Source organism: Erpetoichthys calabaricus, chromosome 12 (assembly GCF_900747795.2).
Source record: "Erpetoichthys calabaricus chromosome 12, fErpCal1.3, whole genome shotgun sequence".
Taxonomy (NCBI): Eukaryota; Metazoa; Chordata; class Cladistia; order Polypteriformes; family Polypteridae; genus Erpetoichthys; species Erpetoichthys calabaricus.
This window is the reverse complement of record NC_041405.2, coordinates 12466829-12490609: the sequence shown is the minus strand read 5'-3', so window position 1 is coordinate 12490609 and position 23781 is coordinate 12466829. Positions and strand designations below refer to the sequence as shown.

At 35.0% G+C, this 23781-nt stretch overlaps 1 gene segment (V, D, J or C); it reads left to right on the top strand.

Moving 5' to 3' along the window:
* On the top strand, positions 1–23781 carry LOC114662283 (Ig epsilon chain C region-like). The segment is given in 5 exon segments: positions 1–121; positions 12704–13048; positions 13951–14250; positions 20393–20430; positions 23632–23781. Coding segments are annotated over 4 exon segments (609 nt in total).

The following is a 23781-nucleotide window of genomic DNA, read 5'->3' as shown; positions in this document are numbered from 1 at the left end:
AAATGAGTGTCTGCTTATAATTCCAAGAGCTAAACTTAAAAGAAGTGGTGGGGCGGCCTTCTGCTGTTAGGCACCTAAAATCTGGAATAGTTGACCAATGGAAATTCGCCAGCCCAATACGGTAAGGGAACAACCGACCTTCTGAATTGCCTGCAGATCCAATAGAGTCACATAGGAAGCTACGGCAGGGTGCGTATGTAAAATCAGCATGTTATGCCCGTGAATCCGGTGTTCTGCCACTTCAGCATACTTTGTCAGAATAGCATACCGGTAGGTCAAACTGTATTTAAATAAAAGATGTATCGCAACAATACCGCTGATAACGTTTTGCACAAATACCGTGTTAACGTTCTGCGCATGCGCATTAGCCCAGCGTATACAATTCTGATAGGTATGCTGAAATGTCAGAACACCGGCATAGTAAACACACAAAACCAGTACAACACTCATAATTTGTGCAACATACAGTATAATAGCGGTAGTGAGAATAGGTTCTAAGCGAATATTAAAAAGAAAAAAGAAAGAAAAGGAATAAGAAAAACTATTCCTCAGTAGAGACAAGAACATAGCCTACACCACAGAAGCAAAAGAAAGACAAAGAACGACTTAAAATATATATTCTAACGTAAGTAATAAAACGTTTTGTTAAAAATAAGACATTTATATTCCAGCCTTCTGCTAAAAGATAAAGCAGGCAGCAGTGCGTCCTGTCCTTTTCTTTTTACAATATTATGAGATTTTTTAAGAACGAGGACTTAGTTAGCCGGTCATACCAGGGCTTGCAATGCCCTGACAGTCAAAGCACAATAATGTACTGTAGAAACATAACTGTTAATTTAATTAATTACACATTTGCAAGTTTAATATTTGAAATTAATTGTGTTTTGAGGTCGCAGTTAGATTTAACTTAACAGCTTTCTATTTGTGATAAGCTGGGTGAGGGGATGCGGGAGAACAGAGGAGATGAAAAAAAAAAAAAACTAGAGCTTTTTGGGCGGTAAGGTGAACGTGCGGCTGCGATAATAATCAAATAAAATCAAATAAGCTTAGCAAAATTTACAATAGAGCTGACCTTTTTTTCTGTTTTTCATGCATAAGTATTCAGTAATTGCTCAGTAACAATTCAATAATGTGTAAATCGATGGGGACTTAATAGCAGATGCATTATTATTAGTTTATAATCACGAAAGGTGATGCAGTAAGGCTAAACAAGCAAATATTGCATTTATAAGAAGTTTTCATTATTTAACTCTATCTGAATACAGTATACGACAAATCTGATTTGCTTTCAAATATAAGTTTTGATTAACAACCACTAGTATCAGTGTCGTTTATACGGTCAGTGAACTCTCAAAATCGGCGAAATATAACTTCTCTCTCTCCCTGAAATAAACAGCCGTGAAATCATAATCAAAATGAGCCATTTTTTAAAATGATAAGCACGAATATGACTGCTTATTAGGCGCTTTCATCGTAACCTCGACAAAATTATTTTAAGGTGCCCTAGCAGTTCCATGGTGTTACAATGCCTGAATCCATTTAAAGACTTTCGGACGACTATGGAGTTCAACAGGAGTTGTAACAAGCATTTCAGAAGTTAACATTATAAACAGAATTTTTTTACATACAAAGTAAATTTTGAATTTATTTCAAAATTCATTACGAGGTTTAACATTAAGATAATTAAATATAATTAGCAATGCACTATAAGGTTTGAATTTATTAACAAACCATATCCTACACATTCTCCATTTGTATACAGCCTACTTGTGTGTGCATTTTGGTAGAAAGTAATTACGCAGCTCTATAGTGAAAGAAAGAAAGAAAGAAAGAAAGAAAGAAAGAAAGAAAGAAAGAAAGAAAGAAAGACGTTCAAAATTATGATCACAGTTTTTTTAAGGGCGCAGCCATTTCGACATTTTAGCTTCGCACAAATTAAGCTTGGATTAACAAATGACAAACGGGTATCAACAGTCAGTCTGATGAACCATTTTTTAAACAATTTAAGTTAACTTACCAGTCAAAAATATGATAGAAAGGCCGGCTTTTAGCCATGACATTATTTACACTCTGCACATTGATTGCTCTTCCTTCGCATTAACCTCTATGATTACGCCGTACTTAGGCATCAGCTATAACCTGAAGAGCATAGAAAGAAAATAAATACATACATACCCACATAAATAGATAGATATCTGTCTGTTTAATATATATCTTTTATAATGGATTTAAAGCAGAGTACCTCATAGACCACTCCTTTGTAGCATCATTCGCAAGGCAGAAGCACACCGTGGACTAGACACCCTAACTCTGCATGCACAAGCATATTGACTTGCAAACGATCTATCTATCTATCTATCTATCTATCTATCTATCTATCTATCTATCTATCTATCTATCTATCTATCTATCTATCTATCTATCTATCTATCTATCTATCTATCTATCAGAAATTAAATACTATATATAAGTGTTATTTGCATATGAAGTTTGCTCTTTGTGCTTTGAAAAACGTAATATGCAGAAAAAAACCTGAAATCTTTTTAACATATGGTAGGCAGGACACTAACATACTAAGAAAACCTGAAATTAGTGTTATTATATGCAGCGACAGTGTTTTTAAAATCAAGAACCCATAGGTGTTTCACAAATCTGTTACCATCTGTTCATGCAGCCCATTACAGGTCTGGTTCTTTCTGGAATCTTCATATGGATGGTTCTTTTGAGTGACAAAAATGTTTCCCACTCTGGTACTTTAATTTTTAAGAGTGCAGCATGAGTCCATGAACTACAGTAAGTGTCATTTAGTGCAATAGTTTTTCCACACTGCAAAACCTTTCAATTAATTCATCTTTGTTCTGAAATTTCCACAATCTTTACAAATGTTAATAACATCTTATTTTATTCTAAAGTATTAGATTTCTTTTTTTATTTCATATTCTTTATGAGGTATGCCAAATTGATATAAATTAAATAGTATCATGGTTTACTGCTATACAGCTTTATTTAATGAACTCATAAGTTTTCAGGAATTGCCTCATATAAAGGAGTATCACCTTATAAATACATACAGTGCTTATGTATGTGTAAGGGGGCCCTGAAATGGACTGGCGTCCTCTCAGACAATTGAAAGAAGACTTTTTAAAGAAGAATATTTGTTGAAAGTAAATGTTTTAACCATGATATTCAATGTGTCTCTAGAGATTAATTTATAAGAATATGTTCACACAGTACACTTCAAAAAAGTTTTATAAACATCCATATTTTATAAATAAATGTACACACTTTAGAAATGTGTGCTTTAGTGTAGATTTGTCTTTATTTGAAGATGTATCTTTATTCCACACTAAAGAAAAATAGCCTATGGTAAGTAGAGCTCTAAATTAACTCAAAGAAACCAAAGTTTCCAACCAGACCTGTCTCTGCTCTTGGGTCAATAAAAAAAACATCCTCCAGCTTGCATGAACCACACAAACCACTTTTAAGCTGTTTTAGCTCTTTCCTCCTAGTTTGGTTTCTATTAAAGTTATTTGTTTATTTTATGCTTCTTTCTTTCTTTCTTTCTTTCTTTCTTTCTTTCTTTCTTTCTTTCTTTCTTTCTTGGTAGAGCAGTAGAATGCAGTAAACTAAAGCAAAAAGCATTTTGATATAGCTTTGTACACATGCTCATTTAAATATTTATTAAAATATTTCACAATATTTTCTTTACAGTTTATGAGCTTTTTATTTTTTAATCTTTGTTTAATTTCCATAAATATTGCAAAAGCAAAAGAAGATGAATGCATAAATGAATGATCAGCATACATTCAGTGAAATAATTGTAGGAACTTTATGTCTGTTTAGGACACCGTCTAATGCCGCTATCAGCTGCAAGATCTACTGAAAAATTAGAAGTACAGTCAGCCTCTCCAGGTAGCCAACTCACTCTTTCCAGAATGTTTTAATGTTCATACATACAGAAGGCAACCATATTACTTATGCACTAAGGCTTTTTTCTACCACTATGGATTGCATTTGCTTTGTTGGAATTCAGCACTCTGTATTATTCAGCCCAGCAGCCCATACCTAGTCCTGTCCTCCACCATGTCCACATACAATCCACACTAAGAAACCCAAAAAGGTTTACTCAGGTAAACACACAGTGTAAGGAGCAAACAATCCCTGAATATACAGCAAAATTCACACATTGATATGCATGTATTTCATTTTAAGTTTGAAATGGACAACATGACTTGGGTTAACCAGAGGGAAAGGAGTAAACTGATAAGGGTAAAAGATATACATGATCAGGAGGTGTACCAGGACTAGAAAAGAGCTTTGAAAGAAAAAAAATTTTGGAAATCTGAACTCCACTGTTGTGGAAAAATATGCAAATTACACACTGGGTAAAGTCACGATCAATGCTCCTTGGATTTAGAATAACAATGCAGTATTAGGTTTTGCTGCAAAATGGCACAGTTGACCATGAAACTCCATGTACTCCAGTTGTTACTGATGAGCTGATTTGTATTCATGAAGCTCATCCGTCTTCTATTTATGAGCGAATGTATTGTTTGCTAATCCCAGTCCTGTGTATGTTTTGCCTGAATGTTTTTTTCTGAATTTGTCTGGATATTTTTCCAGGGTTTACAAACTGGGGACTCTAAAATGTTCCCAGGATGAATCAGTGCTGGTGTGGGCTAGATTTGTGGCCTGTGATGGACTTGCCATTTGTTTATTATAACTCTTTCAGGGCTGATGTTGACTTTTGTTGAAATTCAGAGGTAGAGGATGGTAATCGGCTGTAAACTGCGACAAAGCTCGATTTGGATTTGAACCGGCAACCTTCTGATATATTATGTATAAAGTGCACACATTCAGATAAACACTTAACAACATCTAATGGTGGTCCTCAATACATAAAAATTGGCAGGATTTATCCCTTGTAAATGTTTTGCAATGGAGTTATCCACTAATCACTTTGTCATTTCTGCTCCATAAATGTTCAGGGCAACTTTCCTCCACATCTTTCATGACTGTCCCTTTATTATTTCCTATTGATCTTTTGCTTCAAACAGTCTCTCATCAATTATCATTTAATTGTATGCTTTCTTATTTCTTTATGTATTGCATTTATTTTAGGGTACCAAAAGCTAAACGTTTGAACTTTGTCATTACATAGGGGAAGGATAAGTTGCAAGAGTCCAAAACTGGGGTCTTACAAAAGTCAGCCACATTACAAAAAATAAGAAGCAATTCCAAGCTTTTTTAAGTTTATTGTGATATTATCATAGGTTCATACTTCGATTTTTATTAATGGGCTGCTCTACTTTCAGAATTGGTACAGAAGTGTGAACCAAAAAGGTGGTATGGTTCTCAACAACTAGGAGATATTTCAGTACCTAAATAAAGGCCTACTTACAGGTCCTGTTTTAGTGGCCCCTAACCTTTCCACTCCTTTTCCCTCCCAAGACACAAAGTCATATAACTAGAAGCAGTCCTAAGTAAGGTTGTTCATGTAGAAGATCACCTCATGATGTCCCTTAACATTAAACATTAGGACAAAGAGAAGAAATGCATTGTGGTGAAAAGAGAAGCTCTAAATGATCATCACTTAGTTGAAGTACTAGTTATTGGGTCGAAAATTCACTTTGGTCGTGAACTGCATCCAAGAGGTGATGCAGAATTGTAAGGTAAATTCTTAGGTGATCAGGTGGTTTCTTGACCTACAATCTTATCATTTTTAACATGACAAACAGATTCTAAGCCTCAATACTGATCTCCTCTGAGATCCATAGCCTTAAAGCTGATCCCAGTCTGAACTTTGAGATAAAGCTGGGGTTGTCGGTCCAGTTGTTTGTCTGTTTGTCCTCTTTTACATGAAACAGTTTAATGCAGATGGTTTAATTGGAGACTTGTTTGAGGTGGCACTGTAAGTCATGTATCTGTTTCGTCCCAGCTTACCACTGTATATCATAACAACCCTCTATCCACCTCAGTATAAAATTGACCCTTAAGATGCTGTCTCATCAGAATATATTCATAGACAAAATGATGTCTGTACCTGTGCTCACTCACATACCAATCATCATCTCATTAAAATGGATGAAATCTCACTTGGGACTCCAAATCTACAGTATGTTCTCTCTCAGCCTGTTCTTTTGACACAGCACATGCAATTAATGCTGGAGCAGACAGACTAGTGGGTAATACATGAGGAAGAGGACGAGAAAAACAGACAGAATTATTCTTCTTAATTCAGTGAAACACCAGTGTCTGCTTTTTGAATTGCTACTGTGGTCGAAATTTAACCTCTTATTAAAGAAAGAAGCATCCTGTAACAGAACAAATCAGTAATCAGGCAGGAGATAAGACGTTCATTGTATCTTTTAATTTCTCCTCGGCAAAATGCCTTGGAGGGAGGATTCTTCAAAAGCAGTCTGTTACAGAATAGTCAGAGAAACAAAGAATAGAGGTTCATTTTATAAACTGTTGAATTTACATACAGTGTCATTCAATGTGTACATTTTACTCTGGTTGGTTCATTGGTTTACACCCAAATGATTTATATAAAATGAAAGTCTATTTTATTATATTCTGGTTCTTCTTATACCTTTTGAGATGAGCCACCACCCTTGAAATTTCTGTGCTTATAACAACTGTCCATTCTTGTTGTTTATAGGACATCTGCTGATTTCTTAGTCATCTCTTAGATAGATAGATAGATAGATAGATAGATAGATAGATAGATAGATAGATAGATAGATAGATAGATAGATAGATAGATAGATAGATAGATAGATAGATAGATAGATAGATAGATAGATAGATACTTTATTAATCCCAAGGGTAAATTCACTCTTAGTTATCCTTCAGTACATTTTTTATATTACATCAACCTTTCTTCTGGTACAGTCTTAATTTACTTGACCATTGCAGTATTTTTCCTAAACCAATTCTTATATTTCATTTTACATTTTCTCGTTTCAGACATTTATTAACCCTTTATGCTATTTCTTAAAGATGAATGCTACGTTACCCTAAAATTATTCTTCCACACTAGTCAATGGTTAGTTAGCATTCTGCCTTCCAAAAACCTCTTGTAATCTTAGTGATTTTAAAATTAATGGGAGACATGATGTACTGTATAACAAAGCAACATAAAGAGAACGAGAAGCAGAGAGAATTTATTGAGAAGAAATCTAGGACTATGAATAAATGTATAAATAAATAAATAACGGGAGGGAGGGGTGGCGCAGTGGTAGAGCTGCTGTCTTGCAGTTAGGAGACCCAGGTTCACTTCCCGGGTCCTCCCTGCGTGGAGTTTCCATGTTCTCCCCGTGTCTGCGTGGGTTTCCCCTCACAGTCCAAAGACATGCAGGTTAGGTGGATTGGCAATCCTAAATTGTCCCTAGTGTGTTTGTGTGCCCTGCGGTGGTTGGTGCCCTGCCTGGGGTTTGTTTCCTGCCTTGCACGCTGTGTTGGCTGGGATTGGCTCCAGCAGACCCCTGTGACCCTGTAGTTAGGATATAGCGGGTTGGATAATAGATGGATGGATAACATGAGGGATAGAATTTTGTGAAAATCAAGAATTAGACAAGATAAGCTATCAGGCAGTTTCCAATAAAGCCCCCCTCCTAAAAAAAATAGAAAGAAATTTCCAGTTTTACTATTTCAATTGCTGTAGCAAAACTACATTCAATTTTATACATGTGTCTATCCCTTGTGTCTGAATAGAGAATTATTTATCTGCATCTAAAATATAAAGCGCTATGAGACATAGTTATGTCATAGGCTTATATATGCAATTATGAAAAGTTATTTTTTTGCTAAAAGTGAAAATTGTGAAAAAGTGTCAGAAAGGTCTTGGGGTGCTGTTTTATGAATATCAAGTTGCTATTGAGAATGTTTTTTTCCATAAAGGTAGAACAGACCATGTTGCAGCATCTTTAATTTTATCTGCTTTGCTATTCCCACTGAAATACTGTGCTGATATCATATGTACAAAATAACAGACTCATTAACACTTCAGGGTTTGCTGTGCACCACTTTTACAATTACATACATTGCTGAATATGTTTTAAAGACTTGCACTGCAAACGTAAATTACAACAAACCAGTTAGCTTCAAAAATTGCATTTTTGTGACTTCTTTATGTGTGATTTTTTTTTCTGGACTGTTGTTGTTTATTGTGTTCAAATAAGTTTCATGTATTTGCACTAAATTTGAAGAACGTCAAAAGACGTCAGTGGGTTGTAAAAGACTTTTTTTTTCTGCAATAGACTTGTGGTTAAACAGACATTTCACCATTTAGGTATTTTTGCAGTTGGTCTTCCTATGTTGAAACATTCATTATGGGTTTGACTAATATCAATATTTGGATCTTATTACTTAATGGTGAGTAGTATTTGATTTCAGTATTTAGGAAGAATATAATAATAGTTCTTATTTAAATTAGTAATTCAATTCAGACCAAAGAGAAACATTTCTAAGGTTTTTGCAACGCTACAAAATAAATACACTCTTGATAATAATGGTTCTGTAATGGTATTTTGATTTTGGTTTTTTTACTGGGTTGTGTCATTCCTTGTTGAACCTCTGCTTGGCAAAGCATTATTTCATTCTTGGAAGAGTCATTTGCATATGAAGTTAGTTCTTTGTGCTTTGAAAAATTTCTAAATATGTAGAAAAAGAAAATGAAATCTTCAATGTTTGATAAGCGATCTAGTAGTGTTACAGATATACATAGATGAAGGTTCCTTCTGGAACCTTCATGTGGATGGATCTTTTGGGAACCAAAAATGTTTCCTCTGTGGCATTGCTCTGAAGTTACACTTAGGTACCTTGATTATTAAAAGTGAATAATTGTATGTCTAAAATACATAACATAAATAGAAAGAAAGAAAGAGAAAGAAAGAAAGAACATGCAAAATATCTAAGAAAATAAAGAATCGTTTTAATGCTGTGGTGTCATTTATCTACAGTTCAAAATACAGATGTCATTTACGAGGGCAATTTTGTGAAGGCTCTCCAGCAGTTTGCCGACATGCAGTTAAACCGAGTGTTTACTGTCTTGAGGTGGAGTGAAGCTCCATCTCAGATTAATTTTTCAGTAGCTCCTATGGGCAAACATTCTTGGATTTCTGTAAGTTGAATTGTGCTAGCAGGTTATAAAAGCAAATGATATATGGCAGAATCACACTCTGGGATATTCAGATTATTGGTGTTACATTTTTTTCTCTCACTGAGGAAAGCGCTATATAAATGTAATGAATTATTATTATTATTATTATTACTGCTGTAGTATCAATATTTAATGACTGTTTTCTTTGCTGACATGTTGCCCTTAAGCTGTTTGACTTATATGGAATTATGCAGAACGAAACACTAAGTACAATATAGCACGAATGTTTAATTAATGTAGGACTTTCATGGGTGGAAAATTTTCTATTTTAAGAAAACCAAAAAACCTTTAAGTGTGATCGAGGAATTTTTTAGAGAAGATTTTATTAAAGGACCATCAGTGCATATTTTAAATTTTTTAATATAGTAAACATTTTTCAGTTGTGTAAAATAGTTTTACCATTTCCAAAATTGCTTTTTTATTTTTTTTTTACCAAAAAAATAAAATAAATAAATAAACAGATAAAGCCTAAAATAAAATAAAGCCTCCTACCCCTGCCCAAATTAAGGAATTACTGTATATGACAAAACAGTCCAATTTAAATGTAGTTCCTCAAATATATTAAAATAGCAGCAATGCTTTAGCATACCCAGCAAACTTATTTTAGAACAGCATTTATTTAAATAGTACATTTTTATTATTGTTCAAGTGAAAATGCTAAAATGATATGCAAAAAGTAAAGAAAGGATTAAAATTACAAGGAATTGTCCCTAACAGAATTGACTGTAATTCAGTTGCTGGTGTAGTTAACAGAAGTTTTTAAATCTTTAACAGTTATAATGGCATACGTTAAGGTCCAGTTTCATAGCTTATGCTATCTTTAAATATCCAGAAGAAGAAATCACAACTCCAGCTGATAAGATACTGCAGAATATGAAACTGTAGGGGTTCTTAAGGGAAAGGACTGCCAAGACTCCAATGGGGGATTATACAGCACAGAAATATGATGGTTTTCATTATTGCTGATGCACCATGCATCCCAGAAGATTTACAGTAATACAGCAGATCTCATCAACAGTAGTAACGTATACTTCTTTTTTAAAATCAAATGAGACTGCAAAATATTTAGGGCAGGTGTCAATGGCACAGAATGCCATAACGGGAAACATAAAAGAGACTAAAAAAGATAAAACCAGTAATTAATAACTGGAAAAAAAAATGCAGACTAATAGTTACACTCTGTGAAAAACTGTCATGACTCTGTGGTGATACAGATACACAGCTGAAATATGAGGAACCTTCAAAAAGTTTCCGCACTTATTAAATTCTATTTATTAAGAATGTAAAAAACAAATGACATCACTTTTCTCCATAGTCATCTTCATTTGCGATGCAGTTTTCCCAGTCATGTGACACTCTCAGACACAACCAATCACTACGCCTCCCACCTTCACCATTTCCAATGAAAATATAAAAGTGCGGAAACTTCTAGAACGGCTCGTATATTACTGTTAAATATTATTTACAATTTTTTTTCCAGTGATGTGCTACAAAAATACGATTTGTATCCAAATTACTTTGTTTTAAGTATTTTACTTTAAATGTTCCACAGTGCTATAGCCTGAAAAATGTGTATCAGGTAATATTTGAAGATTATAGGAGCACAAAAGCAAAATGCCGTCTCATTTGAACTTTTAAGCCTCATCCTTAGTTTCTGTTTATTTATTTTTGGTTGAAGGGTGAATTGAGTGCTATCATAAATTGCTGAAACATAGTAATAATATTGAGATAAATAAACATAAGCAAAAAATAAAACTATAAGTTTTATTTCTTCAATTTGAGTACATTTGAAGGGCTTTAACTATATATTTTTACTCTACTTTCTGACATGACCTAAATAGGTACACAAAAGTGAACATTTCAGCATTGTTACTGAATAATATATCCATCCATCCATTTTCCAACCCGCTGAATCCAAACACAGGGTCACGGGGGTCTGCTGAATAATATATACATATTTTTAATGTTGAATGTATTTTATGATCAGTAATCTTTTCATTTTTTCCTGTTCATAACACATACACTTCTGAAAGAAAGTTATTGATCAAAACATTCATTCAACAATAAACAAAGAAAAATCATCACTTTTATATAAACTTAAAACTTAGCTGTGTTGCCCACTGCAAATGCCTGGGTATTGCTTAACTCTTTTTATCGGGTTTAGCCCTTTGTTTTATGTATTATAGTGACATAACAAAGAGTGACAAAGAACTGGAACCATCTGAAGGGGTCATTTGATGGGAGGAGGAATCTACAATATGAATATGATTTCTCCCATATCATATGCAGTATATACAATTTACATCACCGGTGTTGTCAAAATTACAAAATGCAAAGTGTTTTGCAACTTTGAAAGGTTTTTTTTGGTGTGGAAAATGAAGACTATTTCTCCCTAACATCTTGTTCACACTTTTGGGCATACCTGTCTGCATACCTGTCATAATCTGTATCACACTAGTCGAACCATTCTGTTTATGTCTCTTGAGCACATAACCTTTGAGAAATGCAGTATGCTGTTTAAAAAATGTGACATACTGCATATTTTCCACAGAAGCAACACCAAAATGCACGATTATGCACACTACTGCTTTCCCCAAAGGAAAATATCAATCCTCTAACTCCCCCCCCCCCCCCCCCAACAATGCCCCATCTCCAGCCATTACCTCCATTACCTAAGCAACTGTCATTTTCTTTTTCTTGATTCCTTCAAATGAGGGCTGCATGCTTCATATGCCATGGATCTTCAAGTTTCATTTCTGTCTCCAATGCATCTTTAGGACTGCAGTTTCTAAAGCTATCATCATAATTAGAAATATTTGAGCTCACATACCAATATAAATACAGCACATGTCTGCAGGCTCAACAAAATGTCTATACATGACAGTCCGGTGATTTTTTTTAATTTTTTTTCACTAGAGATCTTTTTTTTTTTTAAATCCTAAATATCAGAAACATGAACTTGAAATTAGTGCATAAAAATACTTCCAGATTGCACACATTTTGCAGGAAATGAAATGTCATTTGTTTCACGATTTTCTCTTGCAAAAATAAAAATCGTGTTTTACTTGTTATTCAGTTTCAGGGCACCAGTCAATGTCAAGGCATACACATTCATATAAATTCATGCTGGTTTAATTAAGAATAGGTAAATAACCTAAAATGCAAGTCATGGGATGTGGAGGGGAAAAAACAGAGTGGTCTGAGAAAAAAAAATGCAAAACAGGAACATCAAGATTGTGAAGAATTGTGACAATACTAAGACTGGAATTGAATCTCAGGAACTGCAAGGCAGCAGCACAGCCTACGCATCGGCATGCAGCTACGTGTTACACTTCATAGTTCATCGATTAACTCTTTCTATCTGATAGAAGCCATTATGAAATATCCAGAAGCAAGAAATCTGTATCAAAGTGTAGTTTCACAGTATGATAGTCAAAAACTAAACTTGAAAAATTCAAGGAAACAAAGAATAACAATTTATGGTGATGATGATGATGATGATGAGTATTATTATTTTTAATCTGTAATTTTTTTTGGCAGGCGTCACCCTAAGCTTAGCAGTTCATATTCGCCTCTCTCCTTCATCTCTCTCTGTTCTGGTTGGACAAAATGCTCAGTTTTCCTGCATTGTGGTGGAAGGAGAAGGCTGTAGAATTTTAAAGTTGAACTGGCATCACATGCACATGCATCCAGCTGGCACTGAGGCCAAAGAAAATGATCTCCTTACTGAAGGGCGCTTTAATATTACCAAACGCTCAAACATCAGCAGCAGTCTGTTCATTACAAACGTGGGGACTTGTGACATCGGTTACATCATATGTTCAGCATTTTGTATAGAAAAGACAGTAGTGTCCCTTAACAAGAGCTCCCTACTGTCAGTGAAAGGTAATCAAGGTGTTTATAATGTCTTCTCAAGTAATTTTACTAAAGATAAATTCGTTTGGCATAAATACATATACTGTATAATCAAAAAAATTAATTTAGTTTCCAGAAAAAGTACCAAACATTATCTAGTCAATAATTTCAATTGAAATGACATGACAGGAAATCTAAAAAGTATGTTTATTTTTAACCAAGCGTTATTTGTTTCATTGGATTACATACAACACATGAGAAAAAACGTTTTAACATTTTGGGGAACCTGACCAGGCATTCATCAGGGGTGCCTTATAGATCCAAAGCTCAGGATTCAAATCGGAGTCAATGCCTGTGTGGTGTTTGGTTCTCCTCATATACTCTAAAGTTTTGCATGTAAGCTTATCAGGTGCCTCTAAATTGACCATCATGTGTTTGAATGCGCTCTATGATATGCTGACACCCTTCCCGAGATTAGTCTGTTTTTTTTTTTTATTCATTGCAGCCAATAACTTATTTACTGACAGCCTTTCTCTCTTGGTGGTGGCTGAAGTGGGGCAATCTGCACATTCCAAAAGTCTTTTTCTGTTAAGGAAATAAGGCACTAGGAAAAGGAATTGCTTGTAGAGTAAAGTGATGCAAAGGGGGTTTCATCTAATTTTAACAGCTAAATATAACAAATTAATAGTGGGAATCCCTTTTCTTTCACCTATTTTAAAATGCAACCCTTAAACTTGAAATATATACAATATGGATGTGTTTTGTTTTAAGGAGTTGTGATGTTAAACATCTGCTCCAGTAGGTTGAGTTTTTGCTGTTTAATGTACTGGAATATACTTTATCATAAATAGAAAACTAGGTATGAGTTAACATTACTTTTTATATACATGTTTATTATATTTTCTTATTGCTTGTTTGTTTCTTTGTTACAGCTGTTCCCAAACTGAACATTTTTTACCAGACATCAGTTGATGATCCCAGTGTACTGACACTGACTTGCATAGCAAAAGGTTTCTACCCCTCTGATATAACCCTGTCCTGGGTCCTTTCTGTCCAAGAGGTGCCCCACAGCAGGGAGCAAGCACCTGCCACTCTCCATCAGGATGGGACCTACAACATCATCTCAACAGTTCAGGTCAAAGATTCTCTTTGGAGCCCAGAGGTGGAGATTGGTTGTGAAGCAAATCACAGTTCTCTAACACAGCCATTGATGACGAAAATTAGAAAAAGAGGTAAATGAACGACATATGTCAAAGTTGTTTTATCTATAGGGTTATCCAAAAAGAGTACCACATTTTAAACGTTTATTCTACAAAAATGCTACAAGATAAAATAAATTTCATTATGACAAAAGAAAGGGTATACAAAATAGATTTTTTTCACTGTGTTTTAAAAATCATGACATCAAGGTGATGGCCATCATTAGTGATGCACTCGTTGAGACGATTTCTAAACGCTCACATGACTCATTCAGCCATTTCAAGCAGAACAGCGGCCTTAAGGGCTTGAAGGTTTTGAGGTCAGTGTGTGAGTATACCTTTGATTTGTGATCGCCCCAAAAGAAGAAATCGCACGGAGCGAGGTCAGGTGAACATGAGGGCCACCCAGCATCGCCGTGCAGGGAGATAAGCTTCTCCGGAAACATCTCCCGCAAAACTTGCATGGATGTCCATGCCGTATGAGCTGTTGCTTCATCCCGTTGAAACCAGGCATCCACTGCATCCATTTTTTCCAGTTGAGGCTGAAACATTTTTTGAATGTAACGTTCTGAAGTGACAGTGACTGTTACTCCCCCTCTTCAAAAAATTAAGGGCCTACAATGCCAAATTCTGCAACAGTGCACCAAACTATAACACGCTCCCTGTACAGGGGACTCTGATGAAGTTCACGAGGGTTGGTTTCAGCCCAATTGCTAAAGTTTTGCTTATTTACGCAACTATTCAAATGGAAAGGTGCCTCGTCGCTGCACATGACCATGGCATCTCAATGAACAGTTTGCAGAATTTTGGTGCACAACTCTGTACGGCTCTCCCAGTCTCTCTCAGAGACTGATGCACTACCATCATTTTGTATGGATGGAACTTAAAGTCCTCATGCAAAATCCTCCTCAAAGACTCAAAGAACCAGAAGTGTGCTAAACTTCTAGGAGACTGCAAAATTGATGCCCTTACATTACAGCTTGGATGTTTTCAGGTGTTTCTGTTCAATGTTGTATGTATGTCTAAATTTTGCCACCCACTGAAGAATTGTTTTCCGATTTGGAACGCCACCTTTAGGAGGAATTCTGAAGTGTGTTCGAAATGATGGATTCGTTGTTTTTGAAGAACGCTTTGACAGCGAAGGACCCCCACCCCAACCCACTCGACTGCCTCTACCTCGTGCAATGATTTTGGGAAATGTGATACTTCTTTTTGGCTGAACATCTATTATTAATTAGAAGCATGCTATATTTCCTAATGTAAATTGCTTAAAAGTTGTTCTTTTTTACTTAATTCATCCTATTGACATAAGGACCTTTGCATGCCACTTCTGACATATTGCTTTGCGAAGACCAAGGCAACTATGAATGTGCAGATCACTATTCCTTGTCTTTACACATTCACCATCTGCCTAGTCCATTGCTCCACATAAATCAAACCAGTGATGTCTGAAGGCAAACAAATAACAGATTTAAATCAGACTGTCTTTTATTTTTTTAAGGTATGAAAATAAATTGTATTCAGAAAATATAAAATTAAAAAAATTAAACTGTAAATGTTTTACTTTAATGGGAACAATAAAATGCATCGTCATCCTCAAGCCCACATAGTCCAGTATGTGTTCATGGGGGTGGATTCCTATTCTGGCAAACTATATATAGTTATAGATCACTTTCCAGTTAAAAATGTGAGATCATTGTAGGCATACAGCCCAGTGCTCAATTAATTAAAAGGAATAAACAGGGGCTAATGGTGAAATGGCGTAACCCTAGTTTAGTAGTTAATGCAGCTACCTCACAGTTTTAAGGGATTTGGACTTAATCCTAGCTCTGTCACCACCCTTGTTATATTTTTAGGTACTCCTCTTATTCTTCTAAGATTTTCACTAGAATTATTTTTTCTCCAGTATTACAGACATGCAAGTGGCAGAGTGGCGGATCTGAGACTAGGGATTTGCACTGGTAATTGAAAGGTTGCCGGTTCAAATTCCATAAACGCCAAAAGTGACTCTGCTTTGTTGCGCTGTTGAGCAAGGCCCTTAACCTGCAATTGCTCCATCCTGGGTATGACGTTAATCTGCATCCAGCCCTGCATGTAGGCCTTCCAGCCTGGGTTCTATTCAATAAGGGCGCGCACAAAAAGGCGACCTTCAAAAGGGCGACCTCAATTGGGCGCGGAGAATAAAAGCGCACATAAATAAAAGCGATCTTCAAAGGGGCGACCTCAATTGAGCGCCAAATAAATGCGCGCGCAAATAAAGGAGCACTTCAAAAGGATGACCTTCGGAGCGAATTAAATTAATTGTCCTTGATTATGCTAATAGACCGCATCTCGAATATCTACGTGGCATTGCACATAATCTACAGCTTCAAGTGTAACTTGCTTTCACCTTTTTATACATTCAGTCATTGCCTTAATCTAATTTTCTGTAATTTTGAAAACAAGGAAATATAGAGAGCTTTAGAAATAGTTCGTTAGAAGTAGTTCGTTAGAAGTTCATGCATTAATTAATTGGATGTTTTAATATTCTTGCTTTCACCTTTTTATACGTTCAATCATTGCCTTTATCTAATAAATTTTCTGTAATTTTGTTGCGTTTGCCTTTATTCGCTGCGCCCAATTGACGTCACCCTTTTGAAGCTCGCCTTTATTTACGCGCACCTTTATTCGGCGCTCAATTGAGGTCGCCCTTTTGAAGATCGCTTTTATTTATGTGCGGTTTTATTCGCCGTGCCCAATTGAGGTCGCCCTTTTGAAGGTCGCCTTTATGTGCACGCCCTTATTGACGGATACCGCTGCACTCGAGTCCTAATCTGGATCCAGAGTTGGTTTGTAATGTGGTGGGTATGGCAATGTGTTGTATCAGCGTGGGCTCCTAACCTCCTCATTACAAAAACATGCATAGGTTGACTGGTGACCTTAAAATGCTCAGAGTGACAAGGAGTGTATAGTGCCAAAGCTAAGGAAATGCATTTTAAATATTAGGGTGGCTTTTTCAATCTGTGTCTATCCTTTATTGTGTGAGCAAGTCAGTTGACCTGCCTGTGGTCCAATTGTAGGAAATATTTATAAACCCTTGAACTAAATGTGAAAAGTTGATCTACAAAATAAAGATTGTTAATATGAGCAAGCGTGACACACAATACACATTTGATCTGTATATGATAGTGAAATAGATAGATAAACATTACTACACAGATTACATGTCCATATAAAGCTCATGCAATATTACAACAATGTAAAATTCAAATCCAAAATCAGACACATACTCTGTTTGCACATGACATGAAGATTTCTGATACGGATTCAAAAGAATATTTCATGCTTACTTGTGAATGCTCTATTATATCTCTGTATTGATAATGTTGCTCTAGATTAACATGTGTCACTACAATCTAATTTCATATATATAATTAATTAGTTTATATTTATGAGTTCTACTCTTTTCTCTTTCAGAAATTTCAGGGAAAAAATCTTGGCAGATGCTTTATATCTCCCTCCTTCCTATTTGTTCATTTCTTTTAATGCAAGTTTACTGGGCTCGAGGAAATAAGGGTAAGGCACATAAAGTTCACTCAACATTTTACTGTCCTTTGGAAATGAAAACTTGAGGTAGAATACCTGAATAGGGTAGAGTCCAGAACTACTTTTAGGTTTATAAAATTTATTTTTCATGTCACTAAAATTAAATGTATATTTTAACTAACAATGTTATTTTAATGTACTAAAAATAGTCATGAACCTCATTCTAGATTTCATTTAAGACATCATAGTTAAGCCTAATTATTCAAACTACTGTTTATTAATGGAAACAAAGCTATTGTAAAGGCAGTCCCAATATATGACAATAAACCACAGGAACTTAAAACTATCTGGACAGTTGGTTAGATACAATAAGTTACTAAATATAATAATCGTATAAACACATTATGCTCACATGTAGAACCTAAAGAAAGATAACATTTAATAACATCTTCTACTAATACTAAGGTCAACTTTTAAATATGAAAAACAAACAAACAGATAAATACATAAATAAATAAATAAATAAATAAATAAATAAATAAATAAATAAATAAATAAATTTTGAGATAAAGGAAATACAAAATTACAAAGAAGACAACACTCTAACATGTTTTAATATATAATTTAATATATACATTATTTAATTTACAGAAGGCACCAGCCACATGAATATCTCTCAATAAAGTTGCTGAAATTAATATAATTTCATTAACAATCAAAAGAAGGACATCTATTGCTTCAATGTAATGTTAGGCAATGTTGTATAACACACTCAACAGCCATACTTGAGTAAAAGTACAGCTACCTTTAAAAAAAGCTACTCAACTAAAAGTAAACTTTTCCCATAAGCAAACTACTTAAGTAGAAGTTTTGATATTAAGTGTATTTAAGTACAAATATATATCGGTTCTCTCTCAATTTTATGTGCATCCATCCATTTCTGAGACATTCTTATGCAGAACAGAAGCTAGAAACCATCCCAGCAAGCATACGATATAAGGCAGGAACAATCCCTGGGCAGGGTTGCCAGTACATCAAGGGTAAACCCACACACCACACAAACAGCACCCGTAAGAAAACCACTCAGACACAGGACAAATATACGGATGCACTCCGTAGCAAAAGAGTGAGTAAGTACATCCATCCATCCATCCATCCATCCATCCATCCATCCATCCATCCATCCATCCATCCATCCATCCATCCATCCATCCATCCATCCATCTATCTATCTGCAGTTGTCTGCGTGAAGTTCACATTGCACAATGTGAAGGATAATCACTGTACAATATATTGTAAGAGAAGGACAAGACAATGATAAATAGTTGGGTTGACCTTTTAAAAAATGCAATGAGTTGCATAAATATATTTTCAGATGCAAGTTCAAACTGAACTAACAAAGATGGTGGAGTTTCTAGTTTTCAGTCCTTCAGGCAAGAAGAAGATAGTCCAGGTAGATGGACACCAGAAGTGACATCAGAGGTGGCACAGATGTCAATTATCCGATCTGCAGAGGAAGGAAGAGAAAAGGCATTAGGACACAATGCTAACCCTGGTGCGATAGTAGAATTACAGTCACTAGAGCCCTTCAGCTGTTCCCTGTGCACACACTCATGGTAACATGAAGTGATTCAAAGGTGCCTGGACACGTCTGATCCATCATATTTGTTCAGAGTAATCATCGATATACTGTAAATAGTTAGCTTTATTATGTCTATTTATGCAGATACCCTTCCTAATGGGCGTTTATTATTTAAATGGAAAATGTCACTACTTCTTAGGAGTAGAAAAGTATTTTTTATAAACATTTAAGCAGGATACTAACAACAAAAAGCCTTATTGTATCGAAGATTTAGTAAACACAGCATATAAATTAAATTATACCTTCTCTCTTTTTCAAAAAATATATTTTACAAACTTTTTGCACAGTGCCTTTATTGGGAAATAAGGGCCATCTGAGAGAGTCTGAAAGCCTTATCATTGATGGGACTGGTATGGTCACCAGACAGACACATAAAGAAGTTACAACAACACATTGCTTAGTGAAAGCAGCTTCTATCACTAAAAACCCAGGAAATGTATAACAACAACAACAACAACAACATTTATTTATATAGCACATTTTCATACAAAAAGTAGCTCAAAGTGCTTTACATAATGAAGAAAAGAAGAATAAAAGACAAATAAGAAATTAAAATAAGACAACCTTAGTTAACATAAGAAGGAGTAAGGTCCGATGGCCAGAGTGGACAGAAAAAACAAAAAAAAACTCCAGAAGGCTGGAGAAAAAAATAAAATCTGTAGGGGTTCCAGGCCACGAGACCGCCCAGTCCCCTTTGGGCATTCTACCTAACATAAATGAAATAGTCCTCTTTGTAGTTAGAAGATAGTAGGTAGTCCAGTATACTTTATATTACTTTTTTTTGTTCATTATTTTGGGCAGATATCTGTTTACAATTCCATTAATTTTGTTTTATTTAATTAGATTTTAAATCATGATTTTTTTTGGATTTGGATTTGCTGTTGTTGGATGCTGCTGTAATCAGCTCATTCTCATACTCTGAAATTTATTTAGGAGAATTATTGAATGCATGAAAAGAGTAAAAAAAAAAAACTAATACCTTATAAAATATTTTTCTCTGTCTTGCAGATGAAAATAAAGCTTGTGGCAACAAGATGCATGAAAAGGTGACTATTAAAACCCATAAAAAAACCTCATCCAGGACTCTGAAACTCACTTAACACAGAGCTCCAATGTTTGTATATGTGCATTCAGTGCATTTTCTAAATTAGAATATCATTACAATCTTGAAAGAAGTGTGAGTTTGTATCATTTTTTTTTTTGCTCCTTTGGGTGAATATAAATTTTAAAGAATGGAAGATGTATAAGTTTTCTGGAGTGGATTGTTTGAGAACTCTTTTATCTGTCTATTTTAATGTTTCATTCTCATTTTTTTCTAAATGATTTACTTAATAATTACTTAATAATACAATGACACTCTGGTTGTATTTTGTTTGAAGCTATTTTATATATACTGTACTATACAGTTAATTATTTAATGGGTTTTTCAGAATACAATAAAATAATAATACCATTATTATTATTATTAGTAGTAGTAGTAGTAGTAGTATGGACATTTGACAACACGTGACTTATAATACATGAAGAATTCACTTAAATAACAATAAACCACATACCCTGTTACCATCAGTTGTCTAAAGTAAGAATTTTATTTGACACACACACACACACAGTGACCCTAGCTGCAATCTTTGTGTGTGTTCACAGGGAGAGCAGGGAAGCTTTTATATATGTTTTGCATGACATTTAACAGTTTACACTTTACTTAATATGTGTCTCATTAATGCTGACAAAATAAACTTTGTTCTCAGAATGAAGCACACATGTCCTCAGACCACAAGATCCTATCTGAGTGTACCTGTGAGACCCACACTCACTCAGATGCGGACATACAGTGAGCTAAAGTCTGTTTCAATTAAGCATTGCCAAATTAAATGTCAGGTGCAATGTCCCCAAAGTGAAAATCAGGAAAACAATCTGAATAAGATACCTAATGATTGTCCTCATATTACATCTGAGATTAAAATTTACATGGCCCTCTGCTTACAAGCAGAGGATCCCAAAATTTCCCAAGCAGTCCCAGAATCTTTTGAATGGATTAAAAAAAAAAAAAACCTTAGACGTTGAACTGTACACCATGTACAAGAACTAAATGGGAAATTAGCATCATGTTATAGTTTATCGACAGGAAAAGTCTAAACTAATAGAGCATTGTGAGAAAAATTTGACTTAATAACATATTGAAATTAATTTAAAAATTCTAATTTCAGTTTTGAATTGACACTTGACACATTTTTTAATGTGCATACTAAAGATTATCTTCAATGTTACCTTCCAGTTAAGCTCTTCATCATGTATCTTTTTCCAAATCATATAGTCTATCCTATCACAGAGTCTTTGACAGCAGCATCAATTAGAGTCAGAAATTAACCCTGGTAGATGCACTAGGTTGTTATCATTATTCATATATTTATTCATTTTCACCACCTTCTAATTCTAGAACAGTGTAACACTGAACTGGTGCCTGTTCTGACACATTAGGTGCTATGCAGGAACAAACATTGGGCAAAGCATCATTACTCATATCAGGCCCAGTTTAGAGGTATCACTTAACAAGCATGTGTTTGTGATGTGTGAGGACACCAACAATAAATATGTCAACACAGGGTGAACATGTAAACAGTGGATGGGTTAGTAACCAAAGCTGAACTCTGGAACAGTAAGACAAGAGCAATACCGACTAATCCAGTGTGCTTGAAATGGTTTAATATGTACAGTCATACAAAAATAAGATCTTTCCATGGAAATTACTGACTTTTTCAAAATATTTGAATATTACAGGGAATAAAAGTTAGTACACCTCTAAACCACTTCAAATCCATCCAGTTAGAATCAGGTGTGTCCAGATTTGGTGCCACTGATTAGATCCTCATTAGGAAATTTGAAGTGTTGACAGGTGGACCTGACTATCTCATTTAAACCTCCGGGGTCTGGTGCTCTCTTTGCTATTGACGTGTGGTATCATCATGTCAACATCAGAAACATTCAGAAAGAAGGCTGTGAATGCCTATGAGTCTTAGAGATTATCAAATTACTTGAAATCAATCATTCCACTGTAAGGAAAATCATCTACAGATGGTGTAGATTTCAAAATAATGTTAATTGCTAAGGACTAACTGGCCCAGCAAATTCAGCCCAAGAACTGACCCTTCCCTTTAAAAGAAGCTTCCAAGAACCCCAAAATTTCTTTGTTGAATCTGCAGGTAACTTTTGCAATAGCTGGTGTCAAAGTGCATATATCTACATTCAGAAACAGGTTTTTACAAGTTTGACCTGCATATGAGGTATGCCAGGAAAAAGCTTTTGCTGTCTAAAAAGGAAGACTACAGTTTGCCATTGAACATCTAGTCAAAGACCAGGTCTTCCAGAACAATGTGCTCTGAACAAATGAATCAAAGAGAGTTTTTTGGCCACAGTAACAGTAGACGTGTTTGGTGCAAACCGAAGATAGCATTTCAGAAGAAGAACCTCATACCAACTTTGAAGCATGGTAGTGGAAATGTTATAGTTTGGGGTTTTTGCTGCCTCTGGGCCCGGGCTATCTTGCAGTCATTGAGTCAATTATTAACTCTGCATTATATCAAATTGTGCTTGTGAAGAATGTTAGGACATCTGTCAGTAAGTTGAAGTTGAACCAGAAATGTACCTTTCAGCACAATAATGGTCTGAAGAACATTGGCGAATCCACCAAGGAATGGCTCAAGAAGAAGAAATGAAGGGTTATTTACTCATCTAGTCAGAGCCCTGATTTGAATGTTCTTGAAATGTTGTGTGGGGATTTGAAACATGTAGAACATGCAAGACAACCAACAAACTTCTTGCAACTGAAGCAATTTTGCATGAGGGAGTAGTCAAAAATGTCACAGAGCTGATATTAAGAGACTGATGGGCAGAAAATGCAAAACATCTAGAAGAATATTTTTTGTAAAAGGAGAAATACCAGCTTCTGAGGCCAAGGGAGGACTTTCTCCAGTAGGCCACAGCATCTATTAATTTTTTTTGTTGAATAAATGATTGAAAAGTCAAATTTTCCTTTTATTTAAGTATATCACCTTTTTCTTATGGCACTGTTTACATGAAAATTTAATGTCTGCCTGTTCAAATATGTTGAAAAAGTCAACAATTTCAATGAGGTGTACTTACTTTGCATGACTGTATACAGTATATCTTTTGTATTATATATATCATCAAAATCATATAATGCACATGAGAACAAAAACTAATATCTATGCTTTTATTTTTGGCAGAAGGACCTCTTGTATACTTCAGTTCAATATGTGAAAACATCAAAAGATGTGTATCTGGTTTGAAAGAATGAAGACATTCCTAATGAACATAAGGATAGTTTTAGCTCTGCTATACATTCCTTAACATCAATGATGTCTAACAACAAAAAT